At 40.2% G+C, this 15,237-nt stretch overlaps 2 protein-coding genes across 5 annotated transcripts; both read left to right on the top strand.

Moving 5' to 3' along the window:
- The first annotated feature begins 850 nt into the window (after positions 1–850).
- nampt2 (nicotinamide phosphoribosyltransferase 2) lies at positions 851–7,312 on the top strand. Of its 2 annotated transcripts, XM_058091495.1 has the most exons (11): positions 851–907; positions 1,478–1,613; positions 1,744–1,847; positions 2,643–2,771; positions 2,998–3,156; positions 3,469–3,599; positions 4,117–4,342; positions 4,457–4,576; positions 4,693–4,833; positions 5,297–5,422; positions 5,721–7,308. In XM_058091495.1, exons 1-11 carry the CDS (start codon positions 860–862, stop codon positions 5,886–5,888), a joined length of 1,488 nt encoding a protein of 495 aa, XP_057947478.1. In that variant the 5' UTR covers positions 851–859; the 3' UTR covers positions 5,889–7,308. The 2 variants fall into 2 exon arrangements, with proteins under 2 accessions (XP_057947478.1, XP_057947469.1); XM_058091486.1 differs by lacking the exon at positions 851–907 and having other exon boundaries at positions 2,609–2,771; positions 5,721–7,312.
- Positions 7,313–7,425: 113 nt separating this feature from the next.
- On the top strand, positions 7,426–14,017 carry ldlrad2 (low density lipoprotein receptor class A domain containing 2). 3 transcript variants are annotated; one of them, XM_058091524.1, is made up of 6 exons: positions 7,426–7,944; positions 10,544–10,619; positions 10,722–11,011; positions 11,127–11,276; positions 11,401–11,541; positions 13,617–14,017. In XM_058091524.1, exons 1-6 carry the CDS (start codon positions 7,740–7,742, stop codon positions 13,913–13,915), a joined length of 1,161 nt encoding a protein of 386 aa, XP_057947507.1. In that variant the 5' UTR covers positions 7,426–7,739; the 3' UTR covers positions 13,916–14,017. The 3 variants fall into 3 exon arrangements, with proteins under 3 accessions (XP_057947507.1, XP_057947499.1, XP_057947491.1); XM_058091516.1 differs by having other exon boundaries at positions 10,544–11,011; positions 11,404–11,541; XM_058091508.1 differs by having other exon boundaries at positions 10,544–11,011.
- Positions 14,018–15,237: the final 1,220 nt, after the last annotated feature.

Here is a 15,237-nt window from a genome sequence, read left to right as displayed (position 1 = left end):
CATTGTTGTGACCCCATAACCTCATAGCATATACATAGCATTACACAGTGTTAGCAAAATGTCCAGAAAAGGCCGTTTCACACACCACAGGGGCCAGTGTCTTTTAGCGCCTCTAGTGGTTGTTCCAGAGATTACGGTCCTGACAACTCGGATAATAACAATTATCATCGTAATTATAATGTGATGTCTAATGCTAATGTTATGTTTTGGGTTTCTGGCGTACGCATCCAATCCAGGAAGTCGGAGTAAAAAACCCTGACACATTTTCACCCCCCCCCCAAAAAAAAAAAAACCAACAACAAAACAGTACAGGGACACTGTGCCACTAGTCACAACGAGTGTCTTTAGCGCCACCCAGTGGTAGGGGACCACCGGTTCGTGCCAGAGACCGTGGTCACGCCATTCACTTCTGTTCATTTATATTTTTTTCTATGAATGTTTCGTGTTTCCTACCTTCTCGTAAAGGTTTGGGAATGCTACCGTTTTCTACCTTTTGTCATATTTAAGCTGACAAGCGAGTGTGGACTAGTCAAACATGTAGTGCAGCATTCATTTAAAAAACCCAGTGTTCCTGAAAGCACCATGACGTAACGAATCAGACAGCAGAAACGTGAGCGTGGCCAAGCTAACCGAAGCCCGCCCTTGTCCACTCAAAATGACGGCTGCTGCTGATGATGGTGATGATGGCGGTTGATTTCGCAGTTTTCCCCGGCGCTTCGATGAAAGAGCTTGCTATCGTTGGAGGAATACTCACATTGAAATGACTGGCATTCGACTTTCTTTGACTTTGTGTCTATGTTTTGCTTGGAGGACACAGCACTGAAGCGACATTCACGTTCATTCATTAGTCACAACAACAATGGCAGCTCACGACTTCAATTTCTTGCTAGCAACGGATTCCTACAAGGTGAGTAGAGGGGTTACTTTGCTATCCTCGATTGCAGTACAAGTTTAATTCAGGCTACAAATGTACGTTTTCAGACAACAAAGTATGTTTTGACTGTGTGGGACAATTTGTGTGTATTTTTCAGAGGATTAAATGGATTTTAGTTTCCTGATTTAACCCCTCGGTATTAGCAAGCTAAGTCCTGACAACTGGTAGCCAATGTAAATGTTAAATTCGCTCAAAAAGACCTCTAATTTGATACCTAACTCACTTCCCTAACTTTTGTAGCGAGGTAGGGAGCAGTAACAAACTCTTACAATTTACTTATAGTGCTTAAAAAAAGCTTATTTTGATGGGATTTCATACGAGCACTGATAAATAGATTTCTACCCAGTTTAGCTTTACTTTTTGTCCACTTCGAGTACTATGATGTAAGTCTGCATTTAAATGTGGGGAGGAGTCCTCCTGTAATTTCTTCAAGGTCGGCTGGTCTGTAATATGATTACAAAGTAATGAATGAACACTTTGTGCAACTTTGTTGCAGCATTTGAAGAGAGCTCACCGTGGAATTTGTATGTGCTTGTTGCTCAGGTCACTCACTACAAGCAGTACCCTCCCAACATCAGCAAAATCTACTCCTACTTCGAGTGTCGTCGTAAAAAAGGCTCCCAGTTCAATGAAGTGGTGTTTTTTGGTCTCCAGTATCTGCTGAAGAAGTATCTCACAGGTATATTTACATCCAAGAACACGCTTGTCTTAAGTTTGTACGACTGACATGCGATACAATGAAGATGGTCTATGGATGTCGCCATGTTTGCATGTGACTTAGCTTCCAGTAATTGGTTGCTTTTCTACAGGCCAAGTGATCACAGAGGAGAAGATCCAGGAAGCAAAGCTCTTTTACCAGTTGCACTTCAAACAGTCTGTGTTTGATGAAGAAGGCTGGAGAAAAGTTCTTGAGGTATTTGCAAAGAGTTACATTATGTAACTTACTGTTGCCTAATTGTGGGATAATTCGCGGGGGTGCTGGAGCCTATCCCAGCTGTCTTCAGCCAGAGGCGGGGTACACCCTGGACTGGTGGCCAGCCAATCACAGGGCACATATAGACAAACAACCATTCACACTCACATTCATACCTATGGACAATTTGGAGTCGCTAATTAACCTAGCATGTTTTTAGAATGTGGGAGGAAACCGGAGTACCCGGAGAAAACGGGGGAGAACATGCAAACTCCACACAGAAATGCATTAAAATATATACTTTTTTAAAAAGGAATATTAGCGTTATTTTTATCTTTGGCATACAGTATATTACTTTCACAATTACAAGTGAAATATTTAATTTTGTTGTCTTATTTAGCGGATTTGAAATTGTACTTGGCAGCGACCCCGGTGTACAGCGAGCAGGGCGCAAGTGCAGGAATCCTGGAAGTCCATTCGTAGGAATGAGGCGGATACTCATCATAAACGCTTATGGATGCCTTATGGATAATGCATTTTTGCCTAAATTACATGTATATATTTTACTATTATATAAACACAAAAATGTGTATTAGCATTAGCTGCATGGACAGTATTATTTTCTTCTCTAGGCCCCAAATGGTCGCTTGTACACTTACATTATACATTTTTTTTATTAAATAATGTCTTCTTCACTGTTTTTTCTTTTGCTGTAACTATTAAAGTCTGCAATTGAAACCTTTTTCTGATTTGGGGGGAAGGTGCATGTTAAATGAGCTGCTACCTCTGTGTCAGAAACACGATGGCCGACTTCCGATCCGGATTAAAGCTGTCCCTGAAGGCAAGATCATACCCAGAGGCAACGTCCTCTTTACTGTGGAAAATACAGACCCAAGCTTCTACTGGCTCACTAACTACATTGAGGTAAATGACGGCTTTGAACCAAGTATTTTGGACTGCAAACTTGATCTACAGCATCAGAATCATCTATAAAATATAGAATGGCTCTTTGGTTGGTTTTAAAGGACCAAAGCACTTATTAACAACATTAAACTAGCACCGCTTGTATTTGCATCCATTAGTTTAATAGCCATCATCCAGTCTGCTTTCATTTGTGTTAATAACCACACACTCTTTTTGTCGGCTCTAGACCATGTTGGTTCAGATGTGGTATCCCATCACAGTATCTACAGTGTCCAGAGAATTTAAAAAGATCCTGTCCAAGCACCTAAAGGCGACTTCCGGCAGCCTTGAAGGTCTGGACCTGAAGCTTCACGACTTTGGCTATAGAGGCGTTTCATCACAGGAGGTCAGCAAGTCTTCCTGTAGTCAATATTTCAAAGAAAAGGGTGTTTGCAATACAGATTTGCTACGCTTAAGTTTTTTATTGATGGAGGGTACAGACGTCTTCTAGCACATCTGTGCTCTTGGTAGCAAAGGCTGAACAAGGACACAAGGTCACATTCCAGCCATTCCGCCCATTTGTGCAAGGAATGGTATTTGCTCGTGCATGGGGGTGCATGCATTGACTTCAGGAACACACATTTGTGGGAGATATCAAATATAAGAGACAGACAGACACCTATTTTATTATATAAGCATTTCTCCTTCTTCTGTCCAGTCTGCGGCTCTAGGTGGAGCAGCTCATCTCGTGAACTTCTGCAGCACTGACACAGTAGCAGGCCTTCTCATGGCTCAGCGATACTATGGATGCCCAATGGCCGGTTTTTCCATTCCAGCTGCTGAGCATAGGTACAAAGCAAATCCACTGGATGATTCTCTACTGTCATGTTTGTAGCTCGCCATAATATTATGGACACCCACTGTTTAAATATGTAGTGACAAGTAAATACTCGCACAGCCATTATTTCCTTTTATTTTCTCCACGATCATCACCGCTGGAAGAGGTGGGTCTGGGCATGTTGGAGGTGTTTTGTTTCTTCCCTCCATTACTAATAATAATATCAGTCACCTTACATAATAGCTCCTGAATTCAGTTAGTGTATTAAAGCCTGCGTCTGTGTACAGTATATATAGCGCCTCAGAGCTGACAAAGCATATCACAGCAAAAACAAAGCCTGTCTGCTATGAAAGAGGCTGCAAAGTAGTTAATGTGGACACTCTCAAGGAGGTCTGAGAACAGTTAGCATCTCGTACTTTCATAATTCCACCTGGTTTTCTTTTTGCATGCCAACTTTAACTGTTGTCACTAAGCTGGACAAAAAAAAAGTTTCATACTGGACTAAATGTGAACCATTCTCTCTCTCAGTACGATCATCTCCTGGGGGAAAAGCAGGGAGAAAGAAGCATTTGAGCGCGTGCTGGATGAGTTCTCCTCTGGGCCAGTGTCTGTGGTCAGCGACAGCTACGACATCTTCAATGCATGCAAACACATCTGGGGAGACAAGCTGAAGGAGCGTGTCATGGAGCGTGGCCAGGACTCCCGTCTTGTCATCCGCCCTGATTCTGGAGACCCTGCAGAGACTCTTATTGAGGTGGAGTATGTTATCTACATCTACAGACCCATAGAATAATGGATTATTGCAAGGTCTCTGGGACCACAGTGAGACAACTCGTGTTTTGTTTTCAAGGAACGATGTTTCTTCTAGGTCATCAAGATCTTGGAGGAGTGTTTTGGATGTTCCCTGAACTCTGTGGGATACAAGGTCCTGCCTTCGTGCCTACGAATAATCCAGGGCGACGGCATTGACCTCAGTTCAGTGGACCAGGTAATGATGCAGTACTTAAAGTTGGGGGTGGTGGGGTACTCAAAATATTTCCAAGGTTTGCAGATCTGGTATGGATAGAATCCACGAGTATGTGCCCGGGTGTCTGTTTACCTCAGATTCTTCAGAAGCTGAGTGACGAAGGCTGGAGTGCAGAGAACGTTTTCTTCGGTTGCGGCAGTTCTTTGCTTCAGAAGCTCAACAGAGATACGCTCAGCTGTGCCTTCAAGTGCAGTTATGTGGAGGCTAATGGAAAGGGGGTGAGTAGAACTGAGTGCTGTGTTAATTACCCCCAAGAGAGACAAATAAAGGCCAGATTACTTTATTGGTACCTGAAGGTAAACTTGAAAAGGGATTTCACAGGTTCAGAATCAAAGAGCCTTGACACGCCTTTGCAACTCGTCAATCAGGACGAGCAACCTGAGTGTTAGACAATTTTGAAATCATCATGAAGGACAACTTGTATCTGTTTCCTCACTGAACTCGACAGGGAAGTCAAGGTCACATAAAGTGGCGGACATGTTGCACAAACCCAGACTGTTGCATAACAATACGGAACACTATGGAGTAACTGAGTGTATTCTGGCTGATGGCGGGTCGAACATCACGTCGTCACTTGCCATCACGGGTTCAAACAAATAGTGACCAAATAAGGGTGTTCTTAGAAGTTATGTAAAGTCAGCGTGAAAGTGAAGCACAAGTGTATCTGCTGCATTCTTCCAGATGGATGTATATAAGCAACCGGTGACCGACCCGTCTAAGGGCTCAAAGAGGGGTCGTCTTTCACTGAGAAGGAACTCTGATGGACGTCTGGAGACGATAGAGAGGGGAGCTGGCAAACCTGAGGAGGTGGGGACCTACTAAGAGTATATATTATTGGAATATTATTTGATTAAATTGTGCTGACTTTTTGATACCCGAGCTCACAAAGCCAGATAGTACACCAGTGGGACATGTTTTATAGCAAAGGAGCTAAACCGTGGTAAAGTGCACTCCCCAAAATGTTAAAATATTTGTGCTGGATTTGTAAAACATCTGAAATTCCATTTTTTTTGACACACCCTGAGATCATTTGTGGCTGTAAAGTTGCAATGCCATATTTCCTGTTTGTTAACAGACTGCATTTTTCAATCATCTCTGCGTCCAGGATCTGCTGGTGACCGTATTTGAGAACGGCTGCCTTGTGCAAGATTACTCCTTGGAGGAAATCCGCAAGAATGCGCGACTGCGGGATGAGGAGATGGAGATGACACCTACCATACACAACCACCAGGAGGAGCTGCTGCACAACCACATAATCAATGGGATTCATTAGATCAGCCACTAAACCCCCCCGAGTGTGAACCTCCGTGTAGAATTGGGGGCCTTGAGGAGAGTATACACTATTTTTTTAACTGTTTTGTTATTTTTTTTTTTAGGCAGCGAGACACCAAGAGTTGGATATTTGATATGAAACGCACGAAGAACAGTACCATCTCTGACTATTGATACTTGTTCTCGTGTTGACAGTATTTTACTACACTTACATATATATGCTTTTTAAATTTCTTTATTTCGCTTCTGAGGTAGAAGCAGCATTTTAAACAAAAAAAACATGAAAATATTAAATATAAATTTTTGTTAACCAACTGTAGTAGTAGTAGTAGTAGTTTTAGTATTAGCAGTGCTACTTCAATCATTCAGTGGCACACTATATATTTTTTTAAATGTAAAAGCGTGTCTTTCAACCGGTCACATTTAATCCACATGAACAGAGCATCAAGTGCCTCCCTAAATCCACCTGTGTATTTTATGAAGCTTTTAAAATCAGTACTTTTATTATGATTTGAAATGAAAAATCTCTGGACATTCAGAAATGTACAGATTGTTTACTCTGTTACATCGCCGTCATGATAGCATATATAAAAGTATTCACTGACGCCTGCTTAATAATCGATATTCTTCCTGAAGTCTCCAAGCACAACATGAGACAGTTGTCCAAATGAAATGAACTTCCCATGGAACAATTGTATTTTTTTTACTAGCTTGTATAAGTAGTATGACATCATAGCTTAACTCTAGATATGCGGTCCTACAAGCACAGCCAGCCCTACCCAATATGGCGCCCTAGGGGATATTTTACATGGTAACCACACACACCATACAATATCCAAATATGTATATAACTTTCCACACAACTCTACATAACATTAATTTACATTATGCGTAACTAAAACCCAATAAAGTAATTCCATACAAAAGCGATATGAAGTTCTGCTGGACTTGTCACATGGTACCACAAGTATGCCAGGTATACATTATACTAGAAGTTTAGCATATCCTGGATCTTTTCTACATTTACAAAGTACAAGTGTTGATTTGAGATGTAGTTTTTATGCTAAAAAGCAGTTTTACTTTGAAGTAGTCATAGGAAACTCAGTTCCTGGGATGAGACGACACACCCGATAGGGTCTACTGGAATGAGATAAGACGTTACTTAATCATCTACTGCTTAATTTCCGCACTTTGAGTGTATGCAAGTGGCCCCGTCTCCACCTACAGAGAAAGACGCGGTATAACTGACAAAAGGGCTCACTCCGTTCATGCCGTTCTTCTATGGAACAAACTAGATGTGATACTTTTATATAACAACCAATACTTCTCAAAAGTCAATTTTAATACTAATTTCATTCATCATATTATTCATTTACATCCATCCATTTCCTGTACCGCTTATCCTAACATGTTGGAGCCTATCCCAGCTGTCTTCTACACCCTGGACTGGTGGCCAGCCAATCACAGGGCACATATACGTAGACAAACAACCATTCACACTCACATTCATACCTATGGACAATTTGGAGTCACTAATTAACCTAGCATGTTTTTGGAATGTGGGAGGAAACCGGAGTACCCGGAGAAAACCCACGCATGCACGGGGAGAACATGCAAACTCCACACAGAGATGGCCGAGGGTGGAATTGAACCCTGGTCTCCTAGCTGTGAGGTCCCCTAAAAATGATCAAGTTTATTAATTTATAAGTGGCTGACAACTTCCTACAAACTTACTACAAACCAGTTTTGATTTGAACCAACACTGATTGGTTGTCTGTTGTCATGGAGATGACAGGACACGTGGTCGTGTGTTGTGGGTGGGCGGGGCAGTGTTAAAAGGCGTGAAGTTCGGATGATGGTGAGGAGAATTCCCTCCATCCTCCACGTGCCGGATGAATTGACTCGCAGAGAGAAGAATGTGGCGGGTTCGTCCTCAGTGACTTTGTCCTCTTTGGCGCGCCGTTCCAGGACCACGATGGAGATGCGCGTGCTCGCGTTGTTTTCCCCGCTCTTCTTCTTCTTCTTCGTCATCATCCGCGCCTCAGCCATCGACACAGGTAAGACATCTGTATCCATCCAGTTACTATATGCTACTTGTATGTACTCTCTTTGTACTGTATTTCTTGTTAAAGCAACAGTATGTGATACAGTATGTGTATGTGATAAGCAGTAATTAATATCCTTAAATGACCCTTATTTGAATGGTGTATGTACCAATATGATAAACATTACACTATTATAGTAAATTAAGATTGTTTAAATTAAATTATCTAGCCTTAAATATTTAGTCAAAACATATTTTTAAGCAAAAACCAAGCTTCAATTGAAAACAAAAAAAGACTTGAGTAATTTATTTGTTCTATTTCTAATCCCAGGACCCAATGAAGAGCAAAGCGAAGGAATGACTCACGTTTACGTCATCTTTAAGCTTATTGTTTAACATGTGATGAGTTTTCAGCTTCACAAAAGCGTATCCGAGGGGTTGGAAAGCGTTTCCCACCAACACTTTGGGACATTCCTGGAGGTCAGTGCAGGATGAGCTACTTGTCTCCCTTGGAGACAGAGCTAATAAACTCTGGGGGTGACTGTAAATTTTCTCATTATTTGGCTTGCGGCCCGGAGGCAGGGGGTGACGGGGATCTAGCTCTGCCCCCAAACCCCCAAACCCACCCCCATACATCCTGGTCTGCTTGCGGATGAGCAAGAAGCTGCCCTTGGAATAACAACACTGCTTGATTGACCGCTTTAAAAATATTTGTGCGACTACGTGCAGAATAGCAGCAAAAATGCAGGTTTCTTAATATTTCATTACAAAATAGGTCATGTTTTTACCAATAGTGTGTTTTTCTCTCTACTTTCCTGTAAAAGGAAATCAATTAGTTATGGTGTGGCTCGTCATAATTGTATGATTGTTACTAGGAAGTAATTTTTTTCTTCATTGGTGGTTTGTTGGTGATATTCATCATTTGGGATGAATATCATCCAATAATTCATTCATTTTCAACCGCTTTTCCTCACAAGGGTCGCGGGGGTGCTGGAGCCTATCCCAGCTGTCTTCAGGCGAGAGGCGGGGTACACCCTGGACTGGTGGCCAGCCAGCCAATCACAGGGCACATATAGACAAACAACCATTCACACTCACATTCATACCTATGGACAATTTGGAGTCGCTAATTAACCTAGAATGTTTTTTTGGAATGTGGGAGGAAACCGGAGTACCCGGAGAAAACCCACGCATGCACGGGGAGAACATGCAAACTCCACACAGAGATGGCCGAGGGTGGAATCGAACCCTGGTCTCCTAGCTGTGAGGTCTGCGCGCTAACCACTTGACTTCAGCCAATAATAACACACCATATTTAACTGTCGGCAACACCATTCTAACCTTGCTTACGGTAATTAATTAGATTAACTGGAAAACATTTAGTTACTTCCATATTCATTCATTCATTTTCAACCGCTTTTCCTCACGAGGGTCGCGGGGGTGCTGGAGCCTATCCCAGCTGTCTTCAGGCGAGAGGCGGGGTACACCCTGGACTGGTGGCCAGCCAGCCAATCACAGGGCACACATAGACAAACAACCATTCACACTCACATTCATACCTATGGACAATTTGGAGTCGCCAATTAACCTAGCTTGTTTTTGGAATGTGGGAGGAAACCGGAGTACCCGGAGAAAACCCACGTATGCACGGGGGAGAACATGCAAACTCCACACAGAGATAGCCGAGGGTGGAATCGAACCCTGGTCTCCTAGCTGTGAGGTCTGTGCGCTAACCACTTGACCTCAGCCAATAATAACACACCATATTTAACTGTCGGTAACACCATTCTAACCTCGTTTACGGTAATTAATTAGATTAACTGGAAAACATTTAGTTACTTCCATTCCATTTTCATTCATTCATTCATTCATTCATTTTCAACCGCTTTTCCTCACGAGGGTCGCAGGGGTGCTGGAGCCTATCCCAGCTGTCTTCGGGCGAGAGGCGGGGTACACCCTGGACTGGTGGCCAGCCAATCACAGGGCACATATAGACAAACAACCATTCACACTCACATTCATACCTATGGACAATTTTGAGTCGCTAATTAACCTAGCATGTGCCAATCACAGGGCACATATAGACAAACAACCATTCACACTCACATTCATATGGACAATTTGGAGTCGCTAATTAACCTAGCATGTTTTTTTTTTAATGTGCACGGGAAGAACATGCAAACTCCACACAGAGATGGCCGAGGGTGGAATCGAACCCTAGCTGTGAGGTCTGCGTGCTAACCACTCGACCGCCGTGCCGCCCCCATTCCATTTTATTTGGATGGCGAGGGTCCTAGGTCTACGCAGGGGCCTTCTCCCAGCAACTCATCGAGGAAGCATCCAGGAGGCATAGGCGCAAGGTTGCTATAGCAACAACACATCAACAGTCGGGTGAAACTAAGCTCTTATGAATGGATGAACAATCCAATGATAGGACAAAAGTACAAACCGTTACACTTAAAAAAAAAACTGAAGATGTGTACATGGAAAATTCCGGTTTTACATTTTCTTCATGGAGTCGCTCTCCTGCAAAAGATTATTTTGGGAAATATTTTGCTCGAGAGTAAGCGCGAGAAATGTAAATGGTGTTCATGGTGTCCTTTCCTTGTCAGTGAACGTCGTGGACTTCTGCGGCCAGACCATCCAAGGCGACGGCATGATCATCAACTCCCACCAGGAATCTAAAAAGTACTACTTCGTAACCATGGGAACCGACTGCCACCTCACCATGCAGGCCAGCTCCCCGAAGGACAATGTCCAGTTCCACTTCCGCTTCTTCCTTGTCTACAGTTTGCTACGAGTGGCCCCTTTGAGCCCGGCCCCTCTGCTACCAGAGTCCCCAAACCCCAAACCGGACCCAGCCTCCGAGGAAAGCTCAGGGGATCCCTGTCACGCCGGGTCATATGTTCAGTTTTATGACGGATCGGACAGGAACTCTCCTCCGCTCGGGCCGCCCCTTTGTGGGAAGAGCCCACCTCGCCCGGTGCTGTCCACGGGGAATTACCTGACACTTCGGCTCGTCACCCGGGGTACACAGCCCAGAGTGGACTTTGTGGGGGACTTCACGTCTTTTAGACTCGGTAAACACACACACACCCTTTCCAGAAATGGACATGACAACAGTGGATTTGTGTCCGCTCACGCACGCCAACCAGAGATTGGATACTTCGCTAAACATTAGTTCTTTTCCCTTAGGATTCAACCAATCGCTGTGCAGCGGTGAGCCCTACTTCACCTGCAGGAATGGGAAGTGCATCCCGCTGAGTCTGGTGTGCGATGATAAGGACATTGACAACTGCGGGGATGGAAGCGATCTGGAACAAAACCTGACGACTGGGTGCAAAGGTCAGTGAGGTAATGTGTCGGCACCCTTTTGTCAGGTTCCTCACCTAACAAGGAGTGTCTCAAACCCGCAACTACGACCTCTTTTTGGTCGTGTTCTTGATCAGTACTTGTCCTTCATCATCAGCAGGCCAGCTTGTACCTCCAGAGCCTCCACCGCCGATAGCAACCCCGCCACCTTCTTCTGCAAAGCCCCCCACAGTACCGTTTGCTCCACATATGAACTGTGGCAGGGCAGACAGCACGCCCAGTTATGAGTCGGTGACAGGTAGGTCATTTTTGATTCTTTATTGCAGGGGTTCTCAAACTGTACCAACTCAGGGCCCACTTGAAAATCTAAAAAATGTCTGCAGCCCACCTTTGTCTTATAAACAGTACATAGATGAAATGCTGCATTCTCTTTATTTTATTTTATTTTATTTTATTTTATTTTATTTTATTGGGCCCAACACTTGTACTTACTGGATATTTTATTTTATTTTATTTTATTTTATTAGGCCCAACACTTGTACTCACTGGATATTTTTATTTTATTTTATTTTATTTTATTTTATTTTATTTTATTTTATTTTATTTTATTTTATTTTATTTTATTTTATTTTATTTTATTTTATTTTATTTTATTTTATTTTATTATTACGCCCAACACTTGTACTCTCTGGATATTTTATTTTATTTTATTTTATTTTATTTTATTTTATTTTATTTTATTTTATTTTATTTTATTTTATTTTATTTTATTTTATTTTATTTTATTTTATTTTATTTTATTATTACGCCCAACACTTGTACTCTCTGGATATTTTATTTTATTTTATTTTTATTTTTATTTTTATTTTTATTTTTATTTTTATTTTTATTTTTATTTTTATTTTTATTTTATTTTATTTTATTTTATTTTATTTTATTTTATTTTATTTTATTTTATTTTATTTTATTTTATTTTATTTTATTTTATTTTATTTTATTTTATTTTATTTTATTTTATTTTATTTTATTTTATTTTATTTTATTTTATTTTATTTTATTTTATTTTATTTTATTTTATTTTATTTTATTTTATTTTATTTTATTTTATTTTATTTTATTTTATTTTATTTTATTTTATTTTATTTTATTTTATTTTATTTTATTTTATTTTATTTTATTTTATTTTATTTTATTTTATTTTATTTTATTTTATTTTATTTTATTTTATTTTATTTTATTTTATTTTATTTTATTTTATTTTATTTTATTTTATTTTATTTTATTTTATTTTATTTTATTATTAGGCCCAACACTTGTACTCACTGGAATATTTCTTGTTTGTTTTCAGAGATTCGTTTTCATTTGATGCTTTTTTTTTTGCTTTTTCTTTTTACATCCGTAAGCCACCGCTCCATTTTTACAATAAAAATAATTTAAAAAATAATATTTGCAAAAATGAATAATATTTTTCATGATCCCACCTGCAGTACTACCACGGCCCACTAGGGGACCGCGGCCCACACTTTGGGAATCTCTGCTGTAAGGTTTTTATTCATCTGGTCTTAACCAGTACAAGTTTCAAGCTTCCCTTTCGGTAAATATATATTTTTTAATTTTATAATAAATATTTTACAATACAAATAATTTCAAAAATAATATTTTTTATTTATTTATTTATTTATTTATTTATTTATTTATTTAGGTATTTTAATCACAAAACATCTCTGTTAGTCGTGTGTTAGCGGGGAAACTCAAACCGCAAATTGATTCGTTTAGAGAACGTTTTGGTTTAAGTCGGACCTTCTGGAATGGATTAATGACGCTAACCAAGGTTCCACTGCGTCTTTTCGGAAGATCACAAACGTGGATGTCAGAAAAAAAAATCACTTAAAGCTACCAATCCTCGGTGCGCAGTAACGGCAGCAAAAACAAAGTAGTACATATATTATGGTCATGTACAACCATGTATTTCTATTTTTTATTTCCTCTTTTTCCTATTTTTTAAACAAATGAGGCCCTTTCCCTTTTTAATGGTGACGTGTTTGTCCAGCCGCTGTCTGGTTGGTAGACAAACGAACAAAGTTCTCATTGTGCCAAAAAGTCGTTTGATGACTGGACATAAAAAGCAATGAAGGTGGCCATTGACTTGTTAATTTATCTGTCAGGACTCGTAAAGCAATAAAAGGCAAAGAATTCCCATCACAAAGAGCACTGAGAAGTATTCTTTCAGTCCGTTGGTGAAGTGGAGGCTAGGTTGCTAATAAGAAAGCGTCTATTCCAGTCTGATGGCTACGTAACCAGTTTCTACAATGTGTTGGTTTTTTTTCTCTTTGGTATTTTAAATTGACCAATGGACTGCCTTTTGGTCCCCAGACTCCCCCGTGTCCGTGTCCTTGTTGGTCCTCTACGTCATCCTGGCCGTGCTGGCCGGGTGTGCGGTGCTGTGCTGGTGCTGCTGGTCCCCCGGGTGGTTTCTGTGGCGCATCAGTATTTTACGCTTCTTACCCTGCTGCAACATGGTCTGCACCTCCTGCCAGCTCTGCACCCACGGCAAGGAGCACCGTTTGGCCAAAGTCACCCCCCAGCCCCCGGCCCCCACCCACAGGCCCCCACCGGCAGCGGCCGGCGCCACTACCAATGCTGATGAAACTGTTTCCACCGCTGCTCTTTAGACCGAGGGACATCTTGACCACCAAAGGCGTCCAGTGGGGTGAGGCTGAGCAGTGATTGGTCGAACCATGGACACGGACTCCAATCAGGTTCTGATGAGATGAGATGAGATGACATGAGATGAATGCATTAGGCCTAAAAAGCCCATTTGTGCTTTAAAGGTGTTGATGAGAAGAAGGCTGCACCCTCCAAAATTAGACTTTTCAAGACTTCTTATTATGTGATTTATGATGATGAGATCTCGCTGTAATATACTTACATTATATTTCATGATTATTATCGTCTGGGAGGAAGTACATGGTTCATCTGCGCTATAGCGAGGATTGCAGTGTTTATCTCAACTTACCAAATATGGTTTCCCAATACAAATATTTCATCTTTTATGCAAAATTTCCCGCATTCCTAATGATTTTTTTAAGTGGCACAGTGGTACCTCGGTTTTCTATGGAAGCTCGTTTTCTGTCATGGAAAAAAAAATTCAGAATTCTGAGACAGAAAGTCGACATTATGAGATAAAAAGTTGAAATAACGAGATAAAAAGTCAAAATTATGAGCTACAAAGTCATAATAATGAGATGAAAAGTCGAACTAACGAGATAAAAAGTCAAAATTTTCAGATAAGAAAGTCGAAATTATGAGCTACAAAGTCATAATAATGAGATAAAAAGTCAAAATTTTGAGATAAAAAGTTGAAATAACGAGATAAAAAGTCAAAAATCTGGGATAAGTCAAAATTCTGAGATAGAAAGTTGAAATTATGAGATAAAAAGTTGAAATAACGATTTAAAAAGTCGAAATTATGAGCTACAAAGCCATAATAATGAGATAAAAAGTCAAAATTATGCTATAGAAAGTCGAAATTTTGAGATAAAAAGTTGAAATAACAAGATAAAAAGTCAAAATTCTGTGATAAGTCAAAATTCTGAGATGGAAAGTTGAAATTATGAGATAAAAAGTCAAAATAACAAGATAAAAAGTCGAAATTCAGAGATAAAAAGTCAAAATAACAAGATAAAAAGTCAAAATTCTGAGATAGAAAGTCAAAATTATGAGATAAAGAGTTGAAATAACGAGTTAAAAAGTCGAAATTATGAGCTAAAAAATCCAAATTATGAGCTAAAAAAATCCAAATTATGAGCTACAAAGTCATAATAATGAGATAAAAAGTCGAAATTATGCTATAGAAAGTCGAAATTTTGAGATCAAAAGTTGAAATAACAAGATAAAAACTCAAAATTCTGTGATAAGTCAAAATTCTGAGATAGTTGAAATTATGAGATAAAAAGTCAAAATAACAAGATAAAAAGTCAAAATTCTGAGATAG

This window comes from Doryrhamphus excisus, chromosome 1 (genome assembly GCF_030265055.1).
Source record: "Doryrhamphus excisus isolate RoL2022-K1 chromosome 1, RoL_Dexc_1.0, whole genome shotgun sequence".
In the NCBI taxonomy this organism is placed as follows: Eukaryota; Metazoa; Chordata; class Actinopteri; order Syngnathiformes; family Syngnathidae; genus Doryrhamphus; species Doryrhamphus excisus.
The sequence above is the reverse complement of the archived record's forward strand: the minus strand, read 5'-3'. Positions and strand labels throughout refer to the sequence as shown.